A 23,798-nucleotide genomic window follows, 5' to 3' on the forward strand; every position below is an offset into this window, starting at 1 on the left:
CACGTTCTACGAGACCCGCCTACATCCGGGTCTCGCAGGCGCGGTAGCGGCGGCGCGGGGCCGCCATTGTGGTGGCGGAGCGCGGTGGTCGCGGCTGACGGTGAGGGCCAACGGAGGGCAGCGGGTGCGGGGTGGGCCCGGGGCGGGCGGGAGCGACGGAGGAGCGACCAGCGGCGGCCTTGTCGTGGTCCCGCATCTCGCCCTGAGCCCCTCTCCATCCTCTCCGCAGGTGCGTCGCCATGGCCGCCGTGTTCCCGTACCGCGGCGGCTGCGCCCCGGTGCCCAACCCGCTGGCGCCGCTGCCCGACTACATGTCCGAGGAGAAGCTGCAGGAGAAAGGTGGGTACGGCCCCGGCACCCCGGATCCTCCGCGGGGGGACAAGGCCTGACGCGCCGCCTCTGTGTCCCCGCAGCCCGCAAGTGGCAGCAGCTCCAGGCCAAGCGCTATGCGGAGAAGAGGAAATTCGGCTTCGTGGACGCTCAGAAGGAGGACATGCCCCCCGAGCATGTCCGCAAAATCATCCGCGACCACGGTGACATGACCAATAGGAAGTTCCGGCACGACAAGCGCGTCTACCTGGGGTAAGGGATCCCCGGTGTGTGACGGGGGGAGCCCAGGGCATCCCTCCGCTGCTGCCTTGAGAAATGTTGAAGGGAGAGATCCTTCTCCAAAGGGCTCTTCGTGTCCACTGTAGCTCGGTGAGGATGCCCTGAGGTATCAGTGCAGGGAAGGATCAGCAAAAGGAGTTGGTGCTTTGAATTTATGAGAAAAAACATTAGCCTGGATAATGCATCACTGAAGGGAGAGACTCTTCTCCAAAGGGCTTTTTGTGTCAGTTGTAGCTCAGTCTGTTGTTGTCAGGTATCAGTGCAAAAGAGCATCAGCAAAAGGAATTGTTGAATTTATGAGAAAAAGGGAATTGTTGAATTTATGAGAAAAAAACATTACTCTGCATAATACAGTGTCTAAGAAGAAGTTGGGGAGAGTATGAAATGTTTTTTGCAAGATTGAAAAGCATCCTGAGTGCTTCTGTGCAGTTTGGGTGTAGAGAGATGTCTAGTGCACATTGTGGTCTGCTGCAGTAACTTACCATTGCCCAGAAACCCAGTTAAAAACTTCAGTTTTGTTTGCAACATTCTCGAAAGTCAAGTCACTAGAAAACCTTTTGATAGTACAAAGGCAGAGTGGGAAATTCGTGGATTTGCTTTTTGAACGGGTCCGATGAGCAGCTCGCAGGAGGGAAAGCTGGGGGCTTGTGGCAGGTGTTTGGCTATCCCTGAAATCCACTCCAGCGTGTTTTTCCTTGGTTTGTGGCTGCAGAGCTCTGAAGTACATGCCCCATGCTGTGCTGAAGCTGCTGGAGAACATGCCCATGCCCTGGGAGCAGATCCGAGACGTTCCCGTCCTGTACCACATCACCGGCGCCATCTCCTTTGTCAACGAGATCCCCTGGGTCATCGAGCCTGTCTACATTGCCCAGTGGGGGTAGGTGCCTTCTGCTTCATCCATGTCGGGCAAACCTTTTTTGCATCCACCATAAGATCCCCCTGATTTTAACCTTGCCCTGATTTCCTGCAGCTCCATGTGGATTATGATGAGGAGGGAGAAGAGGGACAGGCGTCACTTCAAGAGGATGAGATTCCCCCCATTTGATGATGAAGAACCCCCTCTGGATTATGCTGATAACATCCTGGATGTGGAGCCCCTGGAAGCCATTCAGCTGGAGCTGGATCCAGAGGAGGATGCCCCTGTGCTGGACTGGTTCTATGACCACCAGCCTCTGAAGGACAACAGGAAGTACGTGGTTGTGGTAGCACAATTCAGTGGGAGAGGGAAAAAACAAACAATGCATAAATTACCTGTGCAGAGCAGTGTGTAACCTTTGTGTGATGTTGGTGAGGAGAGAAAAACCTTCTGTTAAGGGTGGGAGGGAAAACCTGAGTGTTGGAAAACTGCATCTTTGGCTTGCAGGGTGCTCAGAGAAGCTGTGGCTGCCCCATCCCTGGAAGTGATCAAACCACGTTGGATGGAGCAACCTGGGATAGTGGAGGGTGGAAGGGTTGGAACAAGATGAGCTTTAAGGTTCCTTCCAACCTAAATCATTCTGGGATTCTGCGATTCAGCATCCAGCAAGGCCTCTCTATCCAGGAGGCCTGTTACCCACTTAGCTGCTAAAACTGATGTTTCTGACCATGCTGTTGAGCTGACAGCCTGCATTGTGTAGCTGGAATTTGAAACTGATTATTTGCTAAAGGTGCACAGATATTCTGTGTCAGTTTGGACACAGAGGAGAAGAGGAACTGGAGCAGCCAGCATTTTCTAGGCAAGAAGAGTCCAGTGGTCTTTAACAGTGCTGCAGCCTTTTCTTCAGCCTAGAGACACCCATGTGTTACTTCTCCTTGATGAACAATGGGTGGCAGGAGGTGTTTGGTTATTCTGGTGCTTTGGCTGTGCTGTGGCTGTGTCTGGAGTGCCCATGCTCTGCTCTCCTAGGTATGTGAACGGCTCCACGTACCAGCGCTGGCAGTTCACCCTGCCCATGATGTCCACCCTGTACCGCCTGGCCAACCAGCTGCTCACTGACCTGGTGGATGACAACTACTTCTATCTGTTCGACCTGAAAGCCTTCTTCACCTCCAAGGCACTCAACATGGCCATTCCTGGAGGTCCCAAGTTTGAGCCCCTTGTCAGAGACATCAATCTTCAGTAAGTGTTGGGTTTAGGAGAGAGATAGGTGGTTATCTGGGCTGTCATGCTAATAGCGTGTTTTCAGTCACATATGTTTGTCTCTCTCACCCCAAATGCCTGCATAACAATTTCTTGTCTCATTTTAAGGGATGAAGACTGGAATGAATTTAATGACATCAACAAAATCATCATCAGGCAGCCCATCAGGACTGAGTACAAAATTGCTTTCCCGTACCTGTACAACAACCTGCCACACCATGTCCACCTCACCTGGTAAGTGCAGCAGCCTCCAGAGCCAGGAAAGGAGGGGAAGGCTGTCAGAGGCTCTAATGCATATTTTTCTTGCAGGTATCATACTCCAAACGTTGTTTTCATTAAAACAGAAGATCCTGATCTCCCAGCTTTTTACTTTGATCCTCTGATCAACCCCATTTCACACAGACATTCTGTCAAGGTGAGTCACTGGGTTTACTGTGATAAACCGTATGTGCGGAAGTAGGGGGCTTTAGTACTTTGCTTCTGATAGCAGCACACAAACATAGATATTTCAAGAGAAGGCACCAGCCCTTTGACAAAGAAAGCCAGAGTTGTCATTTTAGCCTTTTCTACTAATAGAGTAGCACAAAGTTGTGTCCTTTGGTTTCTGTAGGATAAAGCCCGATGTCTAATTAATAGTGTTACAGTCTTCTGACAGATTATTTATCTTTCTGGTTGCCTTTGGTGTATTAATGGAGCTGACATCTCCCTGAAGTTACCTCCATAACACCTGACTCAGGGTCTGGTAGTCACAGTTTGCTTTGTTGAGTGCTTTTTGCTTCTCTCATGGTCAGTACAGCCACACTTCTTCCATGAGAGCAAAGAGGTGGTTTTTAATTTGCTTAACTCAGAAACTCACCTGAAGCAACCAGGAAACACCTTGTGTGGTGTTTCTGTATTTCAGAGCCAGGAACCACTGCCTGATGACGATGAAGAGTTTGAGTTGCCAGAGTTTGTGGAGCCTTTCCTGAAGGATACCCCTCTCTACACTGATAACACAGCCAATGGCATTGCCTTGCTGTGGGCCCCACGACCCTTCAATCTGAGGTCTGGCAGGACCCGGAGAGCTCTTGACATCCCACTGGTCAAGAACTGGTGAGTTCTGTCCTGGGGGAAGGGGTGATGTAATGATCATGATATTACCACCTTTTTATAATGAAAGTGAATTAAAGACATTATGGTGACTGCTTTATAGAGGTTTTAGGAGAGTTTCTGGAGACTTCTCTCTAAGGAGCGTGAGTTAGCTGAAGCTTGGAATGTAATTTATCCACAGGTACCGTGAGCACTGTCCAGCAGGACAGCCAGTCAAGGTGAGAGTCTCCTACCAGAAGCTCCTGAAATACTATGTCCTGAATGCACTCAAACACAGACCTCCCAAGGCCCAGAAGAAGAGGTGAGTGGGCTTTGTTCAGTGGGGAGCTGCTGATCTCTGTAGGGGATTGAGCTGACCGTGGTCTCTGCTCTCTCCAGGTACCTGTTCCGCTCCTTCAAGGCTACCAAGTTTTTCCAGTCGACCAAGCTGGACTGGGTGGAAGTTGGCCTGCAAGTGTGTCGCCAGGGCTACAACATGCTGAACTTGCTGATCCACAGAAAGAACCTGAATTACCTTCACTTGGATTACAACTTCAACCTGAAGCCTGTGAAGACCCTCACCACAAAGGTATCAGTCCATGTGCTGTTGTACACAAAAGCAGAATTTACATGAAGGTCGTTGTGTAGTCAGTGGGGAAAGAAGGGCACAGTGCTTCAGTTGTTGATGAAATTTTAGTTGTTTCACTCTTTTGTGACATTGTTACATAAATTCTGAATATTTTGTCTTACCCAGGAAAGAAAAAAATCCCGTTTTGGGAATGCTTTCCATCTGTGCCGAGAGGTCCTGCGGCTGACTAAGCTGGTGGTGGACAGCCACGTCCAGTACAGACTGGGAAATGTGGATGCATTTCAGGTAGGATTTTTGGGTTTTTGTTTTTAGATATGGTGAGAGGAAGTTGAGAGGAGAATTGGAATGTTTTATATGGGAAATAGCTTCTGTGGGATGCACAAAGTGGCTGAATGTCACAGTGTTATGGAGAAGAGGGGAAACAATGAAAATATGCAGCATTGCTTGAAATTCTGCTTTTATATTAGTTCATAAGAATTGATCATTGTCTGAGCCAGTGTTAGAAGCTTTGTATGGGCTGATACACTCTGTCCAATAAACCTGGCTGCTGGAGGTGGTGTCTGAGGTGATGACTGTTATCCCTGACTGTTTCATGTCTCAGCTGGCAGATGGCCTGCAGTACATCTTTGCCCACGTGGGTCAGCTCACGGGGATGTACCGGTACAAGTACAAACTGATGAGGCAAATTCGAATGTGCAAAGACCTGAAACATCTCATCTACTACAGGTTCAACACAGTAAGTTCCACCTTTCCACATGATACTGACTCCATGTAAACTGAGCAACAGGGGAGGGATTCTGAAATGTCAATAAATTATCTGCTCTTACCATGTCTCTGTTCTTTCAGGGGCCTGTGGGCAAAGGTCCTGGCTGTGGTTTCTGGGCTCCAGGTTGGAGAGTGTGGCTGTTCTTCATGAGGGGCATCACCCCGCTGCTGGAACGCTGGCTGGGAAATCTGCTGGCCAGGCAGTTTGAAGGTCAGCACCCTGTAAATCCTGCACATGAGGGGAGTGTGTGGTAAAGATTAATAATGTTTGCTTGCCAGCCAGTTTTCTGTTCACACTGGTGGTCTTTATCCATGCTCCATTGACCAGTTTAGAGCTCTCCAAGATCTGTGCTCTCAGAACAGATTCTAAATGGAAGTGGGATTTCCTGCTTCGTAGCCACCTAATTATCTTCTCCAGACTTCTGGCAGTATAATTTCTCCAGACATCCTGCACCTCCATGCACTCCTGAATCAGGAAGGAGAATCACTGCCTGGTGGTGTCAGAATTCCTGAAGGACTTTGCTCTTTCCAGGCCGTCACTCCAAGGGTGTCGCAAAGACTGTCACGAAGCAGCGTGTGGAGTCTCACTTTGACCTGGAGCTCAGGGCAGCTGTGATGCACGACATCCTGGACATGATGCCAGAAGGGATCAAGCAAAACAAAGCCAGGACCATCCTGCAGCACCTGAGCGAGGCTTGGCGGTGCTGGAAGGCCAATATTCCCTGGAAGGTAAATATCTCGCTTGGCCTTTGGGTTCAATTCTAACATCACCCAAGTGGAGCGGCTCTTGGAAGGCTCCCACTCCTGCTTTCCTCAAGTTCCTGTCCCTCCCCAGGTGCCAGGGCTGCCAACTCCTATTGAGAACATGATCCTGAGGTACGTGAAGGCCAAAGCTGACTGGTGGACAAACACAGCTCACTACAACCGGGAGCGGATCCGCCGCGGAGCCACCGTAGACAAAACTGTCTGTAAGAAGAACTTGGGCAGGCTGACCAGACTCTACCTGAAAGCTGAGCAGGAACGGCAGCATAATTACCTGAAGGTACTTCTGTCCTCCCTGAAATTGCCCAAATTAATTCTGTTTTCATAGAGAATCTTTTGTTGATTAATTCTGGTGGTGTGGTTCTGCAGGATGGGCCTTACATCACTGCAGAAGAGGCTGTTGCTGTGTACACAACCACAGTGCACTGGCTGGAGAGCAGGAGGTTCTCCCCCATTCCCTTCCCCCCACTGTCCTACAAGCATGACACCAAGCTGCTGATCTTAGCCCTGGAGAGGCTGAAGGAAGCTTACAGGTAAGCAGTGGGAAAGATCTTGATCTTCAGGGGCACTGAGAAAGGCTTCTGTTTTGCTATCCTTCATTCCTGTGATACAGTATGGTATAAAATTTACCCTGCTGGACTGGTAAAGCTGTTGGTTTTGGTACTGCAAATTTATCTGGGAGTTCTTATTGCCTCTGTCACTTGGGCAAAACCACTGCCATGCTTGTAAGTTTGGGCATGTGGATTGTGAGGATTTACAGGTTGAACATTATCATTCATCAGTTTAATGCAGTGGCCGTTAGGCTGTTCATGTGCAGGTGCTGAGCTCTTCTCCCTTGTTTTCAGTGTGAAATCACGCCTGAATCAGTCACAGAGAGAGGAGCTGGGCTTGATTGAGCAGGCTTATGATAATCCCCACGAAGCTCTGTCCAGAATCAAGCGACATCTGTTGACTCAGAGAGCCTTCAAGGAGGTGGGTGAAAGCCCAGCCATGTTATGCTGCATTCAGGAGCTGAATGGCACAAAAACTTTGTGTTTTCTCTCAACTACCAGCCTCAGTTTTTCCCTATCTTTTTTTTTTAAGGTGGGAATTGAGTTCATGGATCTCTACAGCCACTTGGTCCCTGTTTATGATGTTGAGCCCCTGGAGAAGATCACAGATGCTTATCTGGATCAGTACTTGTGGTATGAGGCCGATAAGCGAAGACTCTTCCCTCCTTGGATCAAACCTGCTGACACTGAACCACCCCCACTGCTGGTGTACAAGTGGTGCCAAGGTCAGTGGGCTCTTGGGTTCCATGCAAAAATGATTTTTCCTATGGGGGAACTTATGTCCTATAAGTCCCCTTAGGAGCTGAATTTTGATTTTGCAATTTACAGTCAATAATTAAAACCAGAGAGGGGTTTTGTAGGTTAATACATATGTATATACTGGAGGAGGACAACTTGCACAGCATTTATGGTTGATTACATAGTTTTCCTCCTGTTTCTGGATAGACTGGAAGATCCAGAGTCTGAAAAATCAGGCATTGCAGGACTTATGTTGTGTTCCTTTGCCCAGTGGCTGCTTCTGTGCTCTGATGTGTCAGATAACACAACACTGTTGGTTCCTTCAGGCATTAATAACCTGCAGGATGTTTGGGAAACAAGCGAAGGGGAATGCAACGTGATGCTGGAATCTCGGTTTGAGAAGATGTATGAGAAGATTGACCTGACCTTGCTCAACAGGCTGCTGCGTCTCATCGTTGATCACAACATTGCTGACTACATGACAGCCAAGAACAACGTGGTGATCAACTACAAGGTGATGGTTGTTGGCAGGAAAGGGGGTTTGTACTAAAAGGGACCCACCAGGGGCGAGGTTTTGCACCCATGGCAAAGAAGGAACACAAGCCTTGGCAAAGAAAAGTGATGAGGGAGTAAAAAAACCCTTCTGGGTGCTGCTGAGGAAGAGCTGCTCAAGTGAAAGGAGTTCTGATGTGTTTTCTCACAATTCCCCTTCATCTCCTCAGGACATGAATCACACAAACTCCTACGGGATTATTCGTGGGCTGCAGTTTGCTTCCTTCATTGTCCAGTACTATGGGCTTGTGATGGACCTGCTGGTGCTGGGCCTGCACAGGGCCAGTGAGATGGCTGGGCCTCCCCAGATGCCAAATGACTTCCTCAGCTTCCAGGACATTGCCACGGAGGTGGCCCATCCCATTCGCCTCTTCTGCAGATACATTGACAGGATTCACATCTTCTTCAGGTGAGATCTCTGGGGCCCTGCTTTCCTCAGGTGAACACAAAGGAAAGGGAGAATTAGTATGCTCTTGCTCCTGGCTTTTGTTCCCTTTGCTGTTGAAGATCAGGAATATTTGAATTAGCAGCCTTCCCTGGATAACTGGATGCCCACATGCCTCCTCTTGCTTTCTCAGTTTGCTTTTCTGTAGCTTCACTGGACCAACAGAAACAACAAATGTCAAGAAACACAAATAATCAATAGATTACAAAATTGTTAGGGATTTGGTAAATTAGAGACTGGTAAAATAAAACTCTTCCTGGAAAGATAACCCAAACCCTGAGTTGCTCCGTGCTAATGAAATTCCCCCATTCATTGAGAGGACACAAAAATGGGATAGTTACCTTGAAACAGGCTGACAAACAGCTTTTCGTGATTAAATCCTTATCTTTCTGGTAAGTTGCCCATGCAATTCCAGATCCTTTTCTGTGCATTTCCAGGTTCACAGCTGATGAGGCAAGAGACCTGATCCAGAGGTATCTGACAGAGCACCCAGATCCCAACAACGAGAACATTGTGGGCTACAACAACAAGAAGTGCTGGCCCCGGGACGCTCGCATGCGCCTCATGAAGCACGATGTCAACCTGTAAGTGCTGCAGCTGGGAAAGAAATGGGAGCAAAAAGGGGAAGATTAGTGATAAACAACTGTTGGAGACTGATAGATGCTCAGGATGAGATGTGAGGGAGAAATCCTGAAAAATTAATTGTTGCTCAGTTGTTATTTGGGCAAATTATGATGTGTCACTGTGCACATTGTGTTTTCCAGTGGCCGTGCTGTGTTCTGGGACATCAAGAACCGTCTGCCCCGCTCGGTAACCACAGTGCAGTGGGAGAACAGCTTCGTGTCCGTGTACAGCAAGGACAACCCCAACCTGCTGTTCAACATGTGCGGCTTCGAGTGCCGCATCCTGCCCAAGTGCCGCACCAGCTACGAGGAGTTCACCCACAAGGACGGGGTCTGGAACCTGCAGAATGAGGTGGGCTGGGAGAGCAATCCCTCAGTGGGATTTCAGTCTGTTGGAGGGTGATACAATCTTACACGAGGCCAGAGTGTTTTGAACCCCAAGCAGGCGTATCAAGTCCTGATACAACTTCCTGGAGATGGCTTAGAATATTTGCTAGACGGCTCATCGGGTGTGTTTTGAAAAGCAAAAAGTTTTAATAAAAGCAGAAAATAACAAACTGTACAAAACAAAACAGAAGCCAGGCACAGTGCAGAGAAACCTCTAGCACCTGCTTAGACACCCCAAAAAGCACTGAGGGGCTTTGTGCTCGTTCTTAAATACACAACCATCAAGGAGGGATAATTTGGCTTGCTGCCCAATAGAAACAGCCACAGGTTTTTAGAAACATTCCAAAGACCCAACAGGTGCCCCTGACCCAACCACAGTAAGAAGGGCATAGAAGATTGTAGGTTTTTTTCCTTAAAAGTCTTGAGGTGAAACCGAAACCCTTTCCCTTGTTTGCAAACATCCACTTGGGTGTGAGGATGCATTGCAACAGGAGAGGGGCTCCCAGGAGGGAACTGATGTGTCTCTGCTCTCTAGGTCACCAAGGAGCGCACGGCTCAGTGCTTCCTGCGTGTGGATGATGAGTCCATGCAGAGGTTTCACAACAGAGTGAGGCAGATCCTCATGGCCTCTGGCTCCACAACCTTCACTAAGGTAAGTGGCGAGGGAGAGCTATGACAGCTTTCTGCATGTTCTTGGGGAATGAGCCAAGAGCTGATCTTTTCCTTTCCTTTCTAGATTGTCAATAAATGGAACACAGCTCTCATTGGCTTGATGACTTATTTCCGGGAAGCTGTTGTAAATACTCAGGAGCTGCTGGATTTGCTGGTGAAGTGTGAGAATAAAATCCAGACTCGGATCAAGATTGGCCTGAATTCCAAAATGCCCAGTCGTTTTCCTCCTGTGGTGTTCTACACCCCTAAAGAGCTGGGGGGGCTGGGCATGCTCTCCATGGGCCACGTTCTCATCCCTCAGTCTGACCTGAGGTGAGTTGTGCTGTTCTAATTCCTGCTTGACTTGAGTGTTCTCTTAGATGCTCTTTCCCCTAAAACTATTCTGTGAGTGCTAAACCATACCATGGTACAGAGCTGCATTGCCTTTACAGCAGATAAGGGAAGTCCCAGTTCCTCCTACCTCATTCTTGTGTCTTTGCTCCAGATGGTCCAAGCAGACAGATGTTGGCATCACTCACTTCCGCTCAGGAATGAGTCATGAGGAGGACCAGCTCATCCCAAATCTGTATCGTTACATCCAGCCATGGGAGAGTGAATTCATTGACTCTCAGAGGGTGTGGGCAGAGTATGCCCTGAAACGACAGGAGGCTATAGCCCAGAACAGGTGTGTGTCCATGTGTGGGAGGACAGGCAGCAGTGGGAAGTTTTATGCTGTGTGGGGATTTTGGAGACCTTCCTGGCCCTGTGGTACCTGCAGTGCTGTTCCCTTACCTCTGGAGGAGGTTTGGCATTTTAGTGTCCCCTGCCAGAGCCCTGAGCTCTGTCACTTCTGTGATCTCATCAGCTGAACTGCTCATTAATGCATTGCTGTAATTTGAGAGGTAACAAAGTGTGGGGATTTTTTTCCTTCAGGCGTCTGACACTGGAGGATCTGGAGGACTCCTGGGACAGGGGAATCCCTCGGATTAACACCCTTTTCCAGAAGGACCGGCATACTCTGGCTTATGATAAAGGATGGAGAGTCAGGACTGACTTCAAACAGTATCAGGTATGGACAGGGAATTTCTCTTCACCTGAATATGAAGTTCAGATACCTGTTCCACACAAAGTCCTTTTACCTTGCATTGTTGCAGGTGCACTTCTATCTCTGCTGCAGAAAGAATTTACAGACTTGTGTTGGGACTGGTAGAGGCTGTTTGGAACCAAAGGCTCCAGAATTTGTAGCTATCCCCTTTTGAAAGCATTTGGATAAATTGCAGTGTATCAGAAAAAAAACCACAATAAACACAGCTAATACATATTACAGAATTAGTTCTGGAGAGAAAAAAATAATTATCCTAAAACAAGCATTCCAAGGTACTAAGTTTTAGTAACAGTAGAATAATTTATTAAAGACTTTAATGACAGCTCTGTAGAGGGCCAGTCCCTGAAAGATAAAAATACCACCTGAGGTTCCACCCAGTGTGAGTTGCAGAGCAGTACTGACAGAACTCATGTTGTAGATGAGCTGTGTCCTCCAGCACTGAGTGCTCGCGGCTTTTTACCTGTTCACTGACCATCATCATGATGTTGGTTCCTGCAAGGAGTGCAGCCAGGTGAGTGACCTGCTGGCTGTTGTCTCCAGGTGCTGAAGCAGAACCCGTTCTGGTGGACACACCAGCGCCACGACGGCAAACTCTGGAACCTGAACAATTACCGCACGGACATGATCCAGGCCCTGGGTGGGGTGGAAGGGATCCTGGAGCACACCCTCTTCAAGGGCACCTACTTCCCCACGTGGGAGGGTCTCTTCTGGTAAGAGGAACTGTGATGTGGGCTCTGGGCTCAGGCTCTGCTGATTCTGATGAGTTTCTGCTGGATTTCAGTTGTAAGGGCACCTGGGAGGGGGCTACAGCTGAACTTGCAAATCCATGGACATGTCTTGGCATGAAACAACCCTCCCAGCTTGTGGCTGATCCCTGTCTCTGTTATAAGTGTCACTCTGTTACAAGAGACACATAGCAGCAGAGATGAGAGACATCTCATTCAATTGAATCTAATGCAATTGATGGTCTGCCTTTTCCAGGGAGAAGGCCAGTGGCTTTGAGGAGTCCATGAAGTGGAAGAAGCTGACAAATGCCCAGAGATCGGGTTTGAACCAAATTCCAAACAGAAGATTCACTCTCTGGTGGTCTCCTACCATTAACAGGGCCAATGTAAGTACCTGGTGCTTGTCTCTCTAGGAGCAGACACCACTTCTCCAGTAAAATGAGAGCAGTTAATTGATCCAATTAATTCTCAGAACATCTCTTGCAGAGGTACTAAATCTCCTTAACAGAAGGTGCTCCATTTAAAAAACTTCCTCAGTTGTGCTGTTGTGTGTTCTCATAGCTGCTTTTCCTTTGCAGGTGTATGTTGGCTTCCAGGTGCAGCTGGATCTGACAGGGATCTTCATGCACGGCAAAATCCCCACGCTGAAGATTTCCCTCATCCAGATTTTCCGAGCTCACTTGTGGCAGAAGATCCACGAGAGCATTGTCATGGATTTGTGTCAGGTGAGCAACGTTGGTTTGGTTTGTTTCTGTGCCCTTTTGGAGCAGGACCAGTCTTCCTCCAGCAATTTGGCAGAGAAAGGGAAGAAATGAAAAATGGAATTTTCCTGCCTGCCTTGGTGTTGAGGATAGATTCCTTATCTGGGTTGCTCTAACATGTCTCATCTTTGACTGCCTTTTCCCCAGGTGTTTGATCAAGAGCTGGATGCTCTGGAGATTGAGACAGTGCAGAAAGAGACAATCCATCCAAGGAAGTCCTACAAGATGAATTCCTCATGTGCAGATATCCTTCTCTTTGCTTCCTACAAGTGGAATGTGTCACGTCCATCCTTGCTGGCAGATTCCAAGTGAGTTTTCCTTTTCCCTCTCCTCAGTCTCCCTGCAGAGCAGAGCTGCTGAGCCTGTCAAATAGAGCCTCTTGTCTCTTGGACCTCTAGGGGACACTGGAAATGGTGTCCAGCAAAAAGCACAGGGCTTGTTTGGGTGGGTGGTTGCAGCATCTCCTGGCACTGCCTTCTGCAAAACACCAGCACTGCCTTTGCTCCTGTTCTCCCCTCTGGGTGAACTTTTCCCTGAGCTGTTGAAGGTTCTTCTGGAAACCCCACAAAGCTGAGCTGGCCCAGGGCCAGAATCTGGAGTGAACTCTCACTGAATCCTCACCAGACAGTCCCTGGGGCAGATGACCCTTGTGACTACACACCAGTGGACTCACTGCTGCTTTGTTTAAACCTTTCAACAGCCTCTGCATTCACTGCTGTGCCATGAGAACAGTAGAGTCCCTTTCCAGGGTGGAATGTAGATATGAGCTGGCTGCAGTGTCCATGCTCGGTGACAGTTACTGCAGGGGAGTTTTGTGCAAGATGAACTCACTGTGGCTTGCTTTCTCCTCAGGGATGTGATGGACAGCACCACCACCCAGAAGTACTGGATTGACATCCAGCTGCGCTGGGGCGACTACGACTCCCACGACATCGAGCGCTATGCCCGGGCCAAGTTCCTGGACTACACCACAGACAACATGAGCATCTACCCCTCTCCCACTGGGGTGCTCATTGCCATTGATCTGGCCTACAACTTGCACAGGTGACAGCTGCACCTTCTGTGGTTTCATTTCTAGGGTTGGCATTGGTAGTTTGTGGGTATTGTCTCAGTGTATATCCAGACGGGGTTGTATTCCAGGTCAGAGGATTCCAGGCAGAAGCTGGAGATGTGCAGTGAGTGGGATAAGGCATCTCAGGTTGCCCAGTTTTGCTCAATAGTAGTGGTTCAGTTCCCCCAGTTCATTAATAATTTGTTTCTTCGGCTATTTCTGTCAGACTATTGTTGGAGCTGAAGGACAGGCCTTGTTTCAAAGTCCCTACAAGTGGGGACAGGTATTTCTCACTGGAAACTAGGAGGAAAGTCAGAAATCAGTTCTCCAGTGTGTTAGAGAAGGCACAGCTTTTCTGAGACTGCTGCATGTGTGTGCTGTGGCTTCCCACTGAAGGGGTGTAGGGAAAAGCCATAGGTGACCAGCTCCCAGGGACAATACAGAAGTCACACTGCAGTACAAAGTTGTATTTTCAGCAGGTAGAAAAGAGCCTGGCTGCTGCATGGAAAGTGGGGCTGTTCCCTCTTCAGGTCTGATGATAACAACTTCTGTTTGTTTCCTTCTTCAGTGCTTATGGGAACTGGTTCCCTGGGAGCAAACCTCTGATCCAGCAGGCCATGGCCAAAATCATGAAAGCAAACCCTGCCTTGTATGTGTTGAGGGAACGAATCCGCAAAGGGCTGCAGCTCTACTCCTCAGAGCCCACAGAGCCCTACCTGTCCTCCCAGAACTATGGGGAGCTCTTCTCCAACCAGATCATCTGGTTTGTGGATGACACCAACGTTTACAGAGTCACCATCCACAAGGTAAGGCCAGTGGGGTGTCTCACGGAAAGGACTGACTGGGGTGGAGGTTTCCATGCGTGATGGAGATCTGGGAGTCAACACACAGACCCAGAATTTTGCAGTGTGCACAGAGCAGCTCTTACATTTCCCACACAGCTCCTCAAAGCGCACAGAGAGTTGGCTCTTGTGAAAAGGTGTAGGTGGGCTCCATTTATCTCCCTGGACTTCTCACTCTCACTTGTTTCCTCAGACTTTTGAAGGGAATTTGACCACAAAACCCATCAATGGAGCCATTTTCATCTTCAATCCCAGAACTGGACAGCTCTTCCTGAAGATCATCCACACATCTGTGTGGGCAGGACAGAAACGTCTGGGACAGGTAGGGCCTGGGTGTGACCTGGGGGTGGGTTCTGATTGCTTGGGACACTCCCTTGAGCAGAAAAAACATCAAAAAGATCTTCATCTTCCTGCCTCTTAATGAGTTTGGATCTCCAAAGTCCAAGTGGTCAGGCAGGTAGGAGCATGGGATATGAAAGTGGAAGAGCACAAGCATTGCTGCTGCAAGGATTTTGAGGCTCTGAGATGTAAAAACCCCACATCATCAAGCAGAGCTTGAGGATCAGTGCTGTGTTCCTTGTTACACAAATCACTCTGCACTTGGCTGTACATCCAGTGCAGTGAGTAAACTCAGGTGGCAAATCCAGGGAGGTGGAGTAGCCAGCTGTTTTTTCTGAGCCACTCAGGAGTAACTAAGCTCCAGGAATAGGAACTGCCCTCTGTGATCAGTAAGGAGGAAATGCTGGGCCTTGTCACTGATCTGGAGCAAGCCATAAATTCCAGTTTTATTTTTAGAATTTGGCTTGCGTTCCCTGGTTCCCAGGGTCATGGAGACACTGCTGGAGAGCAGGGGGGTATTTCTCTAACCCTGCTGTCTTTCTGTAGCTGGCCAAGTGGAAGACTGCTGAAGAAGTGGCTGCCTTGATCCGATCACTTCCCGTGGAGGAGCAGCCAAAGCAGATCATAGTGACACGGAAGGGCATGCTGGACCCACTTGAGGTAAGGAGGCAGCTCCATGAGGATGTGTAAAATCTGTGGGGAGATAACAGGACAGTTCTATGTGCTGTCATGTTCTGCAGTAGTTGTGAGCTAATTCCTATTGATAAACTCCAGGTGCACTTGCTGGATTTCCCCAATATTGTGATCAAAGGCTCGGAGTTGCAGCTACCCTTCCAGGCCTGTCTGAAAGTGGAGAAGTTTGGTGATCTTATCCTGAAGGCCACTGAACCCCAGATGGTTCTCTTCAATCTCTATGATGACTGGCTGAAAACCATCTCTTCCTACACAGTAAGCACAAATGTGTCTTCTGCATTTTGCTTTGCTGCTGATAAATGAGGCAGGAACCAAGGCCTCAGATATCTCTGACGATTTGTTTGGGAGCACTTGGCTCTGAATCTGCCTGGATTTTCCTTTAGATGGATTTCCCTGGCAGTTCCCATGTGCTCAAACAGAGGAATGCTGTACCAAGGCCTTGTATATTTAATTTTCTTCTTTCTAAATGCATATTTTTTTTTCATCTCCAAGGCATTCTCCCGTCTGATCCTGATTCTCCGGGCGCTGCATGTGAATAACGATCGAGCCAAAGTTATCCTGAAGCCAGACAAGACAACCATCACTGAGCCTCACCACATCTGGCCAACCCTGACTGATGAGGAGTGGATCAAGGTGGAGGTGCAGCTGAAGGATCTCATCCTTGCCGACTATGGCAAGAAGAACAAGTAAGCCATAATCCTGTCAGCCTTTCCTGCCTGCCCTAAAGGCTGCACTCTCAGCTTTGTAGGGAAATCTGGTTGTTATTATTAATAACCTTCTGGTAAGATAGATAAAAACGTCTGCAGCAAATCTTTGATCTGAGCATCATGGCCCTTCTTTTGTTTAAAAAGTTGCATTTAGTTTTTTCATAGTGGATGTTCTGAGCTTGTGCCTGAAGGTGAGAAGGCTCCAGAATGTATTTTGAAATGCCTGACTGGGGTGAATTTTCTCTTCCAGCGTGAATGTCGCATCCTTGACCCAGTCAGAGATCCGAGACATCATTCTGGGCATGGAGATCTCTGCCCCATCTCAGCAGAGGCAGCAGATTGCAGAAATTGAGAAGCAAACCAAGGAGCAGTCACAGCTGACGGCCACGCAGACCCGCACAGTGAACAAACACGGGGATGAAATCATCACCTCCACCACCAGCAACTATGAAACCCAGACTTTCTCCTCCAAAACTGAGTGGAGGGTCAGGTAGGAAGGCAGGCAGGGGTGGTGGAAAGGGTTGGAATGCTCAGGGAAGATCTGTGCACTCTCTGATTGTGGTCTCCTCCTCACAGAGCAATTTCTGCCGCCAACCTCCACCTGCGGACAAACCACATCTATGTCTCATCAGATGACATAAAGGAGACAGGTTACACCTACATTCTTCCCAAAAATGTGTTGAAGAAGTTCATCTGCATCTCAGACCTGCGGGCCCAGGTGAGTGTGCTGGGAGTTTGTTACAGTTGTGCCCCACTCAAACATGCCAGGGGGAAGGAACTCTTGGTGGAGAGCTGGGAACCTGCTGTGGTTTGTCCACGTGAATCCCTCTGATGCTCTCTTCAGGAATTAAGGAGTTCCCACTCTCACAGTTACACAGAGATCTCTTCTGGCTTTCTAAAGCAGGTCTGTGTGTCTTAGATTGCAGGTTACCTGTATGGAGTGAGCCCTCCAGACAACCCCCAGGTGAAGGAGATCCGGTGCATTGTGATGGTGCCCCAGTGGGGGACACACCAGACCGTGCACCTCCCAGGGCAGCTGCCACAGCATGAGTATCTCAAGGTGAGTTACAGTTCAGCTTCCAGGGTGAGTGGAAGGTCAGTAAAAAGGACCTGAGATGGTGGAGCAGCTTCCCTTGGTCTTTTGTAGTTGTAGGACTGAAAAGGCTCAGTCTGAAGCCAAACCTGTTTGAGATCAAGTGAGGAGGAAGCCTGTGATCTCTGTGTTCTTTTTGCCAGGCCTTGAAGTGGTCTCATTTTAAATGGTTTTGATTTTTCTCTAAACCACTCTCTTCTTGTCAGGAAATGGAACCTCTGGGATGGATTCACACCCAACCAAACGAGTCCCCTCAGCTGTCACCACAGGATGTCACCACCCACGCCAAGGTCATGGCTGACAACCCCTCCTGGGATGGGGAGAAGACCATCATCATCACCTGCAGGTGAGGGGCAGGGAGGCTTCTGGTGCCCCTCTGAGGGGGGTGTTGCTGTGCAGAGCTGAGGAACTCAAAATAAAATTGGCAGAAAGGGAGTGTTGGCTCATTCCTGCTTTCCCTCCTCTCTACCCCAGCTGAGTGTAACTTGCCTCATGTCTTCTCCTTTCCAGTTTCACCCCTGGCTCCTGCACGTTGACAGCCTACAAACTGACCCCCAGCGGGTACGAGTGGGGCCGGCAGAACACAGACAAAGGGAACAATCCCAAGGGTTACCTCCCCTCCCACTACGAGAGGGTGCAGATGCTCCTGTCCGACCGTTTCCTCGGCTTCTTCATGGTCCCAGCACAGGGCTCCTGGAACTACAACTTCATGGGTGAGTTGGCCTGGGGAGAGGAGGGGAAAGGAGGCAGTGTGAGGAGCCTGGGGAAGAGGGAGTAGCTCCTTAGCTAATCCCAAAGCTTTCTCAGAGCAGCTGGCAGGGATACCAGCACTGTGCCCTGAACTTTCCTTAGTACCAGCACTGGGATGTCAGTTCAATGATTTTTTTGGTGGCTAGAGAGTTAAAATAGATCCCATTTCTGTCTGGATTGTAGTGCATGGTCTATCGCCACTGAATAATTAATCCCTGTCAGGCAGGAGAGATAATGGAAAATGCAAGAGAGGAGCTGTTCCCAGTAGGGAGGTCCTGGTATCATGAACACCACGAGCAGCTGGAGAAAGGGTCAGGAAATGAGAGTGACAGAACACTGGACTAGCATAAAAGGACTGTAAATCTCTTGGGTAGAGCCCAAAGAGGGATGATTTTGCATGGAAATGGTCATAGAAAGATGGAGGGCTTTGTTAGGCTCCTGAAGGATGGAGGAGGCAGAAGGGGGGCTCAGGTGGGTGACGCTCCCTCTTTTCCAGGTGTCCGCCACGACCCCAACATGAAGTACGAGCTGCAGCTCGCCAACCCCAAGGAGTTTTACCACGAGGTCCATCGCCCCTCTCACTTCCTCAACTTCGCGCTGCTGCAGGAGGGGGAGGTTTACTCTGCCGACCGCGAGGATCTCTACGCCTAATCCTGCCCGCGCCCCTCTTAGTACTGTTGATATTCAACAGCGTGTTCGTGTGTCCCCCCCCCTCCTCCTGCACCGCGCCCCGCTCGCCCCCTCACCCCGCGCGTTGTTGTTCTACCCCACTTTTCCGCTCAATAAATTTTGTACGAACGGGATGGCGGGCGCTTTCCCCGCCTCGGGGGCGGCCCCGGACGGGGCGGGCCGTGCCGTGCCGTGCCGGGCCGGGCCGGGCGGGGCTTAGGCGGGACGATGGCGGAGGCGCTGTGGCGGACCCCGCCGGGCCGGCTGGCCCCGCCGCACGTCTATCGCATGGCGGGGGCGCTGGGCGCCGAGCTGCGCCGCCTCTCCGCCCGCTTCGGGCCCGACGCCGTGGCCGGGCTGGTGCCGCCCGTGGTGCGGCTGCTGGAGCTGCTGGAGGCGCTGGTGGCCCCGCCGGGCGCCGAGGGGGAGGCGCCGGTCGGGCCGCAGGAGGCGGAGGTGAGCGGGGACCTGCGGCACAGCCGTGTCCCGCGGGAGAGGCCGTGGGGAGGCGGCTGTGGCTTTTCCCGGGGGATGGGGTTCACACGGCTGTCCCACGCGTTGTGAGACGGCTCTGATCCCGCTGTTCCCCTTCCTCGTGGGGGCGGCTCCGACCCCGCTGTTCCCTTTTCCCGGGGGATGGCTCTGACCCGCTGCCCCGTATCCCTGGCACGGCTCTCTCTGATGTGGCTGTTCCGTTCTGCCAGGGGATGGCTGTCCCTGCTGTCCCCCATCCCCTGGCATGGCTCTGATCTCGCTATCTCTGTCCTGTGGCATGGATCTGACCCGCTGGCCCCCGTCCCTTGGGATAGCTCTGACCTGTCTGGCCCAGCTGTCTCCCTTTCGGGGTGGTGGCACTGACCCCACTGTCCCCCATCCCCTGGGAGGCCTCTGACCCGGCTGTCACCATCCAGTGGCACAGCGCTGCCCTGGCTGACCCGGCTGTCACCATCCAGTGGCACAGCGCTGCCCTGGCTGACCCGGCTGTCACCGCCCCGGGGGTGGCTGTGACCCGTGTCCCCGTCCCCAGGAGCCGGAGCGGAGGCTGTGGGAGGCCGAGCGCCGGGAGCGAGCCCTGCACGGCCGCCTGGCCTGCCTGGAGGAGCAGAACCGGCAGCTCCTGGGGCGGCTTGCCGAGAGCCAGTCCCAGGAAGGTGGGTGTCCCGGGGGGTTTGGGGTCCCCTGATGCCACTGGGTGTCCTTGTGGAGTGACAGGCTGGGTGCAGGGCTGAACCTGTTCTTCTGGAGCCTGGAATGCTGCTCTCCTTTCTGTCACCTTGGAGACCTAGCAGGGAGCATAGGCGTTACCTTGTTCTGCAAATCACAGGGATCCCAAACCCCCAGAGCGCCTCGAAAGCCCCCAGGAGGGCGGTGGAGGCAGGCACAGGGTGTGGGCTGCTGTGTCAGCTCAAGGATGTTTCAGGAATGGTCTAAAAGTCTCAGTTCCCTTCTTTCCACTGTTCCCACTGTGAGATTACCAGGAACTTTGTAGAAGCACTGAAAGAAGAACTTTGAGGTGTTGTGGGCTTGGGGGAGTCCCTGGGGACTCTCACTCCTGTCCCTGCCTGTCTGGTGTCAGATAGCACGGCACGGAAGGAGCGGGAGGTGATGCTGCGGCTGAAGGAGGTGGTGGACAGGCAGAGGGATGAGCTCCGTGCCCAGGCCCACGAGATCGTCTGCAAGAGCCGGGACACGGAGGCGGTGAGGGCGCGGGAGCTCAGGGGAGTGGTGTGCCAAGGGCCCGGGGACCTGCTTTCATGTCACATCCCTTCCCCCCGGGGCTGTCACAGCTGCTGAGCCTGCTGGGGCAGGTGGCACTGATGTCCTTGGGTGGGGACACTGCCTCACCTTTGGCTGCCCTGGGCCCTGCAGCTGCAGGAACAGCTCCATCGCTTCATGGCCATGAATGAGGAGCTGCGGCACAAGGTGGCTGTGGTGCAGGCCCAGCTCAAGAGTGCTCTGGAGCAGAAGTCAGACCTGGAGGCTGCCGTGCTGCAAAGCCAGAGGGAAACAAGCAGGAGGAGCAGGACAGTCCCGGAGAGCCGGCGGCCAGAGCCTGCTGTGGTGAGTCTGAGCTGTGGCCTCGCTGCTGCTGGGCATCACCAACACTGACCCCACATTGCCAGCCTGGTGTGGAGCCTTTGGCACCCCCAGACTCAAGGAAACACCACAGTTGAAAAGTGACCAGTGTGGTGTCTGCAGTGCCAGTAACACCTTCTCTGTAAAAGCTGTTATGGGTCAGGCAAGATGAGGTGATAGGAGTTAAAAGTAAACAGGACACAGAGCGTGGAGGGGGGTTTGCCATGTGTGGTGATGGGCAGTGGTTGCTGGCTGAGATAGGGACATTCCTGGGACTTTTCTATCTTTGCCTGTACATGCACCCAACCTTTGGGTGGGGTTTTTGAGGTCTCTGCTTGCCTGCTGACTCTTTCCATCCCCTCCAGGAGGGAGCCCTGTCACCCTCAGAGGAGCCGCAGCACCAGGATGGGGACAGGAGCCCTGCTCACTGCTGCTTCTCCAAGGAAGAGGTGCAGCAGATCCTGCAGGAGAGGAATGAGCTCAAGACCAACCTGTTCTTGGTGCAGGAGGAGCTGGCCTATTACCAGAGGTGAGTCCTGTCCCTGCAGCCACCCCTGGTCCATCAGAAGCTGCTCCCACAGTCAGGGCAGAATCTTCCCCAGGCTCTTGGTTAACCAGCTGGCTGCTTTTTGCCAGGGAGCTGCTGAATGAGGAGAGAATTCCCAGCTTCTTCTTGGATGCAATGAAGTCAAATATCAAAAAACAGAGGAAAAAGATCAGAGCCAAAATGCTGGGAACAACAGAGGAGTCAGCAAGCAGGTGAGTCAGCCTGGGTGCTGGGATCCTCCCATGCAGGGTGGGTGCTGGCTGGGCTGCTCCAGTGTTTCCATCTGTGTGATGCCCTGGATTGCAACTTCCCCAAGCTCAGAGCTGCCTCCTCCTTCCAGAGATCCAAGCTTTGATGTCTGCAGTTGATATGTTGCTCTGAAATAACTGTGCCACAGGGGCTGGGCTTTGTGCTGCTGCTTGTGTGTCCCTGTCACCACTTAGGCATGGCCTGGCCAAATGCCACTTGTCCCTGTGTGCATGTGACAAAACAGGGGTGAGGTGGTGACACTGGGAGCACGGGACAAACTCCAGAGTGGCTCCAGCACTTCCTGCTGTGGCTCAGTGCAGGTTTAACCCCATTTCTTTGTGCTGCAGTGATGAAGAGGAGGGCTCCTGGCTCCCAGGTCATGGCACAGATGGTGTGGATGCTCAGCCTCCAGAATCCAAAATTAGGAGCTTGTAAGTTTGCTCCTGTGCTGGTAGGGATGGGAGGCTCTGCCAGTGGAGAGGTTTGGGGCTGGGCTGGGACCTGGCACCTGGTTGAGCTTGGATATGATGGGAACACAGTCAGCAGGGCTGCTGCCAAAACAGGGGTTGCTGTTTTTTGGGGGGATCTGCCTTGCCCTGGGTGTCACATACTCCCAGGGCCCGCAGCCAGGCTGTGTCCTGCTGCCACCACCACCACAGAGGGAGGTTGGGATTCCACATCCTCCCTAGGGAGGTTCTTCTCCCTCACAGCCCTTATCTGCTCTCTCTGCAGCTTTGGGCTGTGGTATCAGGGCAGCAGCAAAGACCCCCCCACATCCAGCTGCTCAGGAACCTGGGAAATCATCGACTCACTGGACACGCAGCTGGAGCCAGAGGGAGAGAGCAAGGCAGGCTCCAGCTCCCCTGACAGAGCCATGGCACCACTCTGACCCCACGGGAATGGGAGCAGGATCTGTCCTTGCAGCAGAACTTCCTGGATCCTCTTCTTCCAGTGGCTTCAAAACCAGCATGGCAGCTCTGGCACTGCCCCGTGCCGTGGTGGTGGCAAAGCCGCAGCGTGGGCAGATTCCTGCAAACCCACTGGGACACTTGGATGTGGGCAGCCAACCTGGCATGGGACAGCTCAGCACCTCTGGGCATCTCTGCCCACCAACCACCCTTTCACTGTGCCCACAGCATCACCACAGAAGGGCCCTCACAGCTGTGCCCCCTCCCCACTGCTCCCTGCCTGCAGCTCAGCATGGTGGGGGGCTGCACCCTCCTCCTGCTTCACACCCCAAAAGGAATCTTCCCATCCACTGGTGGCAAACCCCTCTGCTCACAGCCCAGGATTCCATGGCCCCATCCTGCTCTGTGGGGCTGTTTTACCTCACCCTTTTCTGTCTGTACCTCCCCAGTCCCTGCAATGTGAAGGTCCAGTTGGGGTGTCCCGGGGTCACCACGTGGCTGGGAGGGGCTGAGCACACTGCACTGGGTGTCCAGGTGCTCCCGTGGCTGGGAGCCATCAGGATCAGCACCACCAGGGCCACTCCTGCACTTCTCAGGCATGGGGTGAATCAGTTTTGTACTGGGACTTCTTCTGCCACCTCTGGGACCTGGTAAACTGGAACAATCCTTGTGTCCGTGGGGGGCAAGTTGGTTGCCTCAGGTCAGGTACTTTCTACCTTTAATTTGGAAATAAATCAGTCTCTTGTTTCTCTCCTGAGCCCCTTCTGGTGGGTCAGCTGTGATGGGGAGGGGGCTCCAGGGGAGTGACCCCACAGTGCTGGGCATGGAGGAGTTAATTCCTGCGTGGCCAAGGGGAGCTTCCAACCCGGAGCCCTCCCCTGGCTGAGCTGGCCTTGGGTAGGAAAAAGGTGTTTCCTGTGCATCTGCTGACACAAAGCTCCTGGGGACATGGCGAGGTGGGACAGTGGCCAGCAGCTCTTCAAAGGCCAGCATAGGTCAGGCTGTGTTGCCATGGGGGGCATGGGGACCCCTCCTCTGAGCCCCTGCCATGGGGTGGCTCATGGTGGTCGAGGCAGGGGGTGGCACTGGAAGCCTTTTTTGGGTTGGGGGGACTTTGGCTAAAGCAGTTTGGGGGGCGATGGAGGGCGAGTGAGGTGACACAGGTGAGATGTTCAGGCAGGTCCCAGCCCCTGTGTGGCTCTGTTCAGCCCCTGGATGCCCCTTTCTGAGGCAGGGTGGCAGCCAGGGCCAAAAATAGCCCGGGCAGCAGCATTCCCTGCTCCCCCTCCCCACCACACCCCTGACGTCTGGATCGGGGCGCCTCCTCCCACGTTTCCTCAGGAAGAAACCCAAGGCTGGAGGGAGGAAGAGGCCGCACCACGGGTGGGACGGGACAGACGGACAGAGGGACACCAGCGTGGGGC

General features: G+C 51.9%; 2 protein-coding genes across 2 annotated transcripts; both read left to right on the top strand.

Annotated features, from left to right (window-relative positions):
- Positions 1-239: 239 nt before the first annotated feature.
- Positions 240-18,737, top strand: PRPF8 (pre-mRNA processing factor 8; the record flags this gene model as incomplete). Its single annotated transcript, XM_083875238.1, has 42 exons — positions 240-339; positions 414-582; positions 1,322-1,486; positions 1,580-1,798; positions 2,495-2,707; positions 2,837-2,962; positions 3,038-3,143; positions 3,630-3,820; positions 3,999-4,118; positions 4,196-4,385; positions 4,551-4,670; positions 4,987-5,121; positions 5,232-5,361; positions 5,683-5,879; positions 5,986-6,192; positions 6,282-6,445; positions 6,758-6,884; positions 6,996-7,188; positions 7,528-7,715; positions 7,924-8,162; positions 8,636-8,782; positions 8,963-9,173; positions 9,744-9,860; positions 9,945-10,192; positions 10,365-10,544; positions 10,793-10,928; positions 11,505-11,674; positions 11,946-12,075; positions 12,268-12,414; positions 12,598-12,758; positions 13,303-13,494; positions 14,070-14,307; positions 14,537-14,665; positions 15,229-15,342; positions 15,457-15,630; positions 15,868-16,061; positions 16,333-16,572; positions 16,659-16,800; positions 17,002-17,142; positions 17,382-17,521; positions 17,686-17,888; positions 18,422-18,737. 42 exons carry the CDS (start codon positions 240-242, stop codon positions 18,574-18,576), a joined length of 7,008 nt encoding a protein of 2,335 aa, XP_083731364.1. The 3' UTR covers positions 18,577-18,737.
- Positions 18,738-18,822: 85 nt separating this feature from the next.
- RILP (Rab interacting lysosomal protein) lies at positions 18,823-23,123 on the top strand (the record flags this gene model as incomplete). The annotated part of the gene is made up of 8 exons (XM_083875092.1): positions 18,823-19,050; positions 19,622-19,745; positions 20,171-20,292; positions 20,464-20,655; positions 21,036-21,199; positions 21,307-21,429; positions 21,814-21,897; positions 22,199-23,123. 8 exons carry the CDS (start codon positions 18,823-18,825, stop codon positions 22,353-22,355), a joined length of 1,194 nt encoding a protein of 397 aa, XP_083731218.1. The 3' UTR covers positions 22,356-23,123.
- Positions 23,124-23,798: the final 675 nt, after the last annotated feature.

This window comes from Zosterops lateralis, assembly GCF_965231275.1.
Source record: "Zosterops lateralis genome assembly, chromosome: 19".
NCBI classification, from domain to species: domain Eukaryota; kingdom Metazoa; phylum Chordata; class Aves; order Passeriformes; family Zosteropidae; genus Zosterops; species Zosterops lateralis.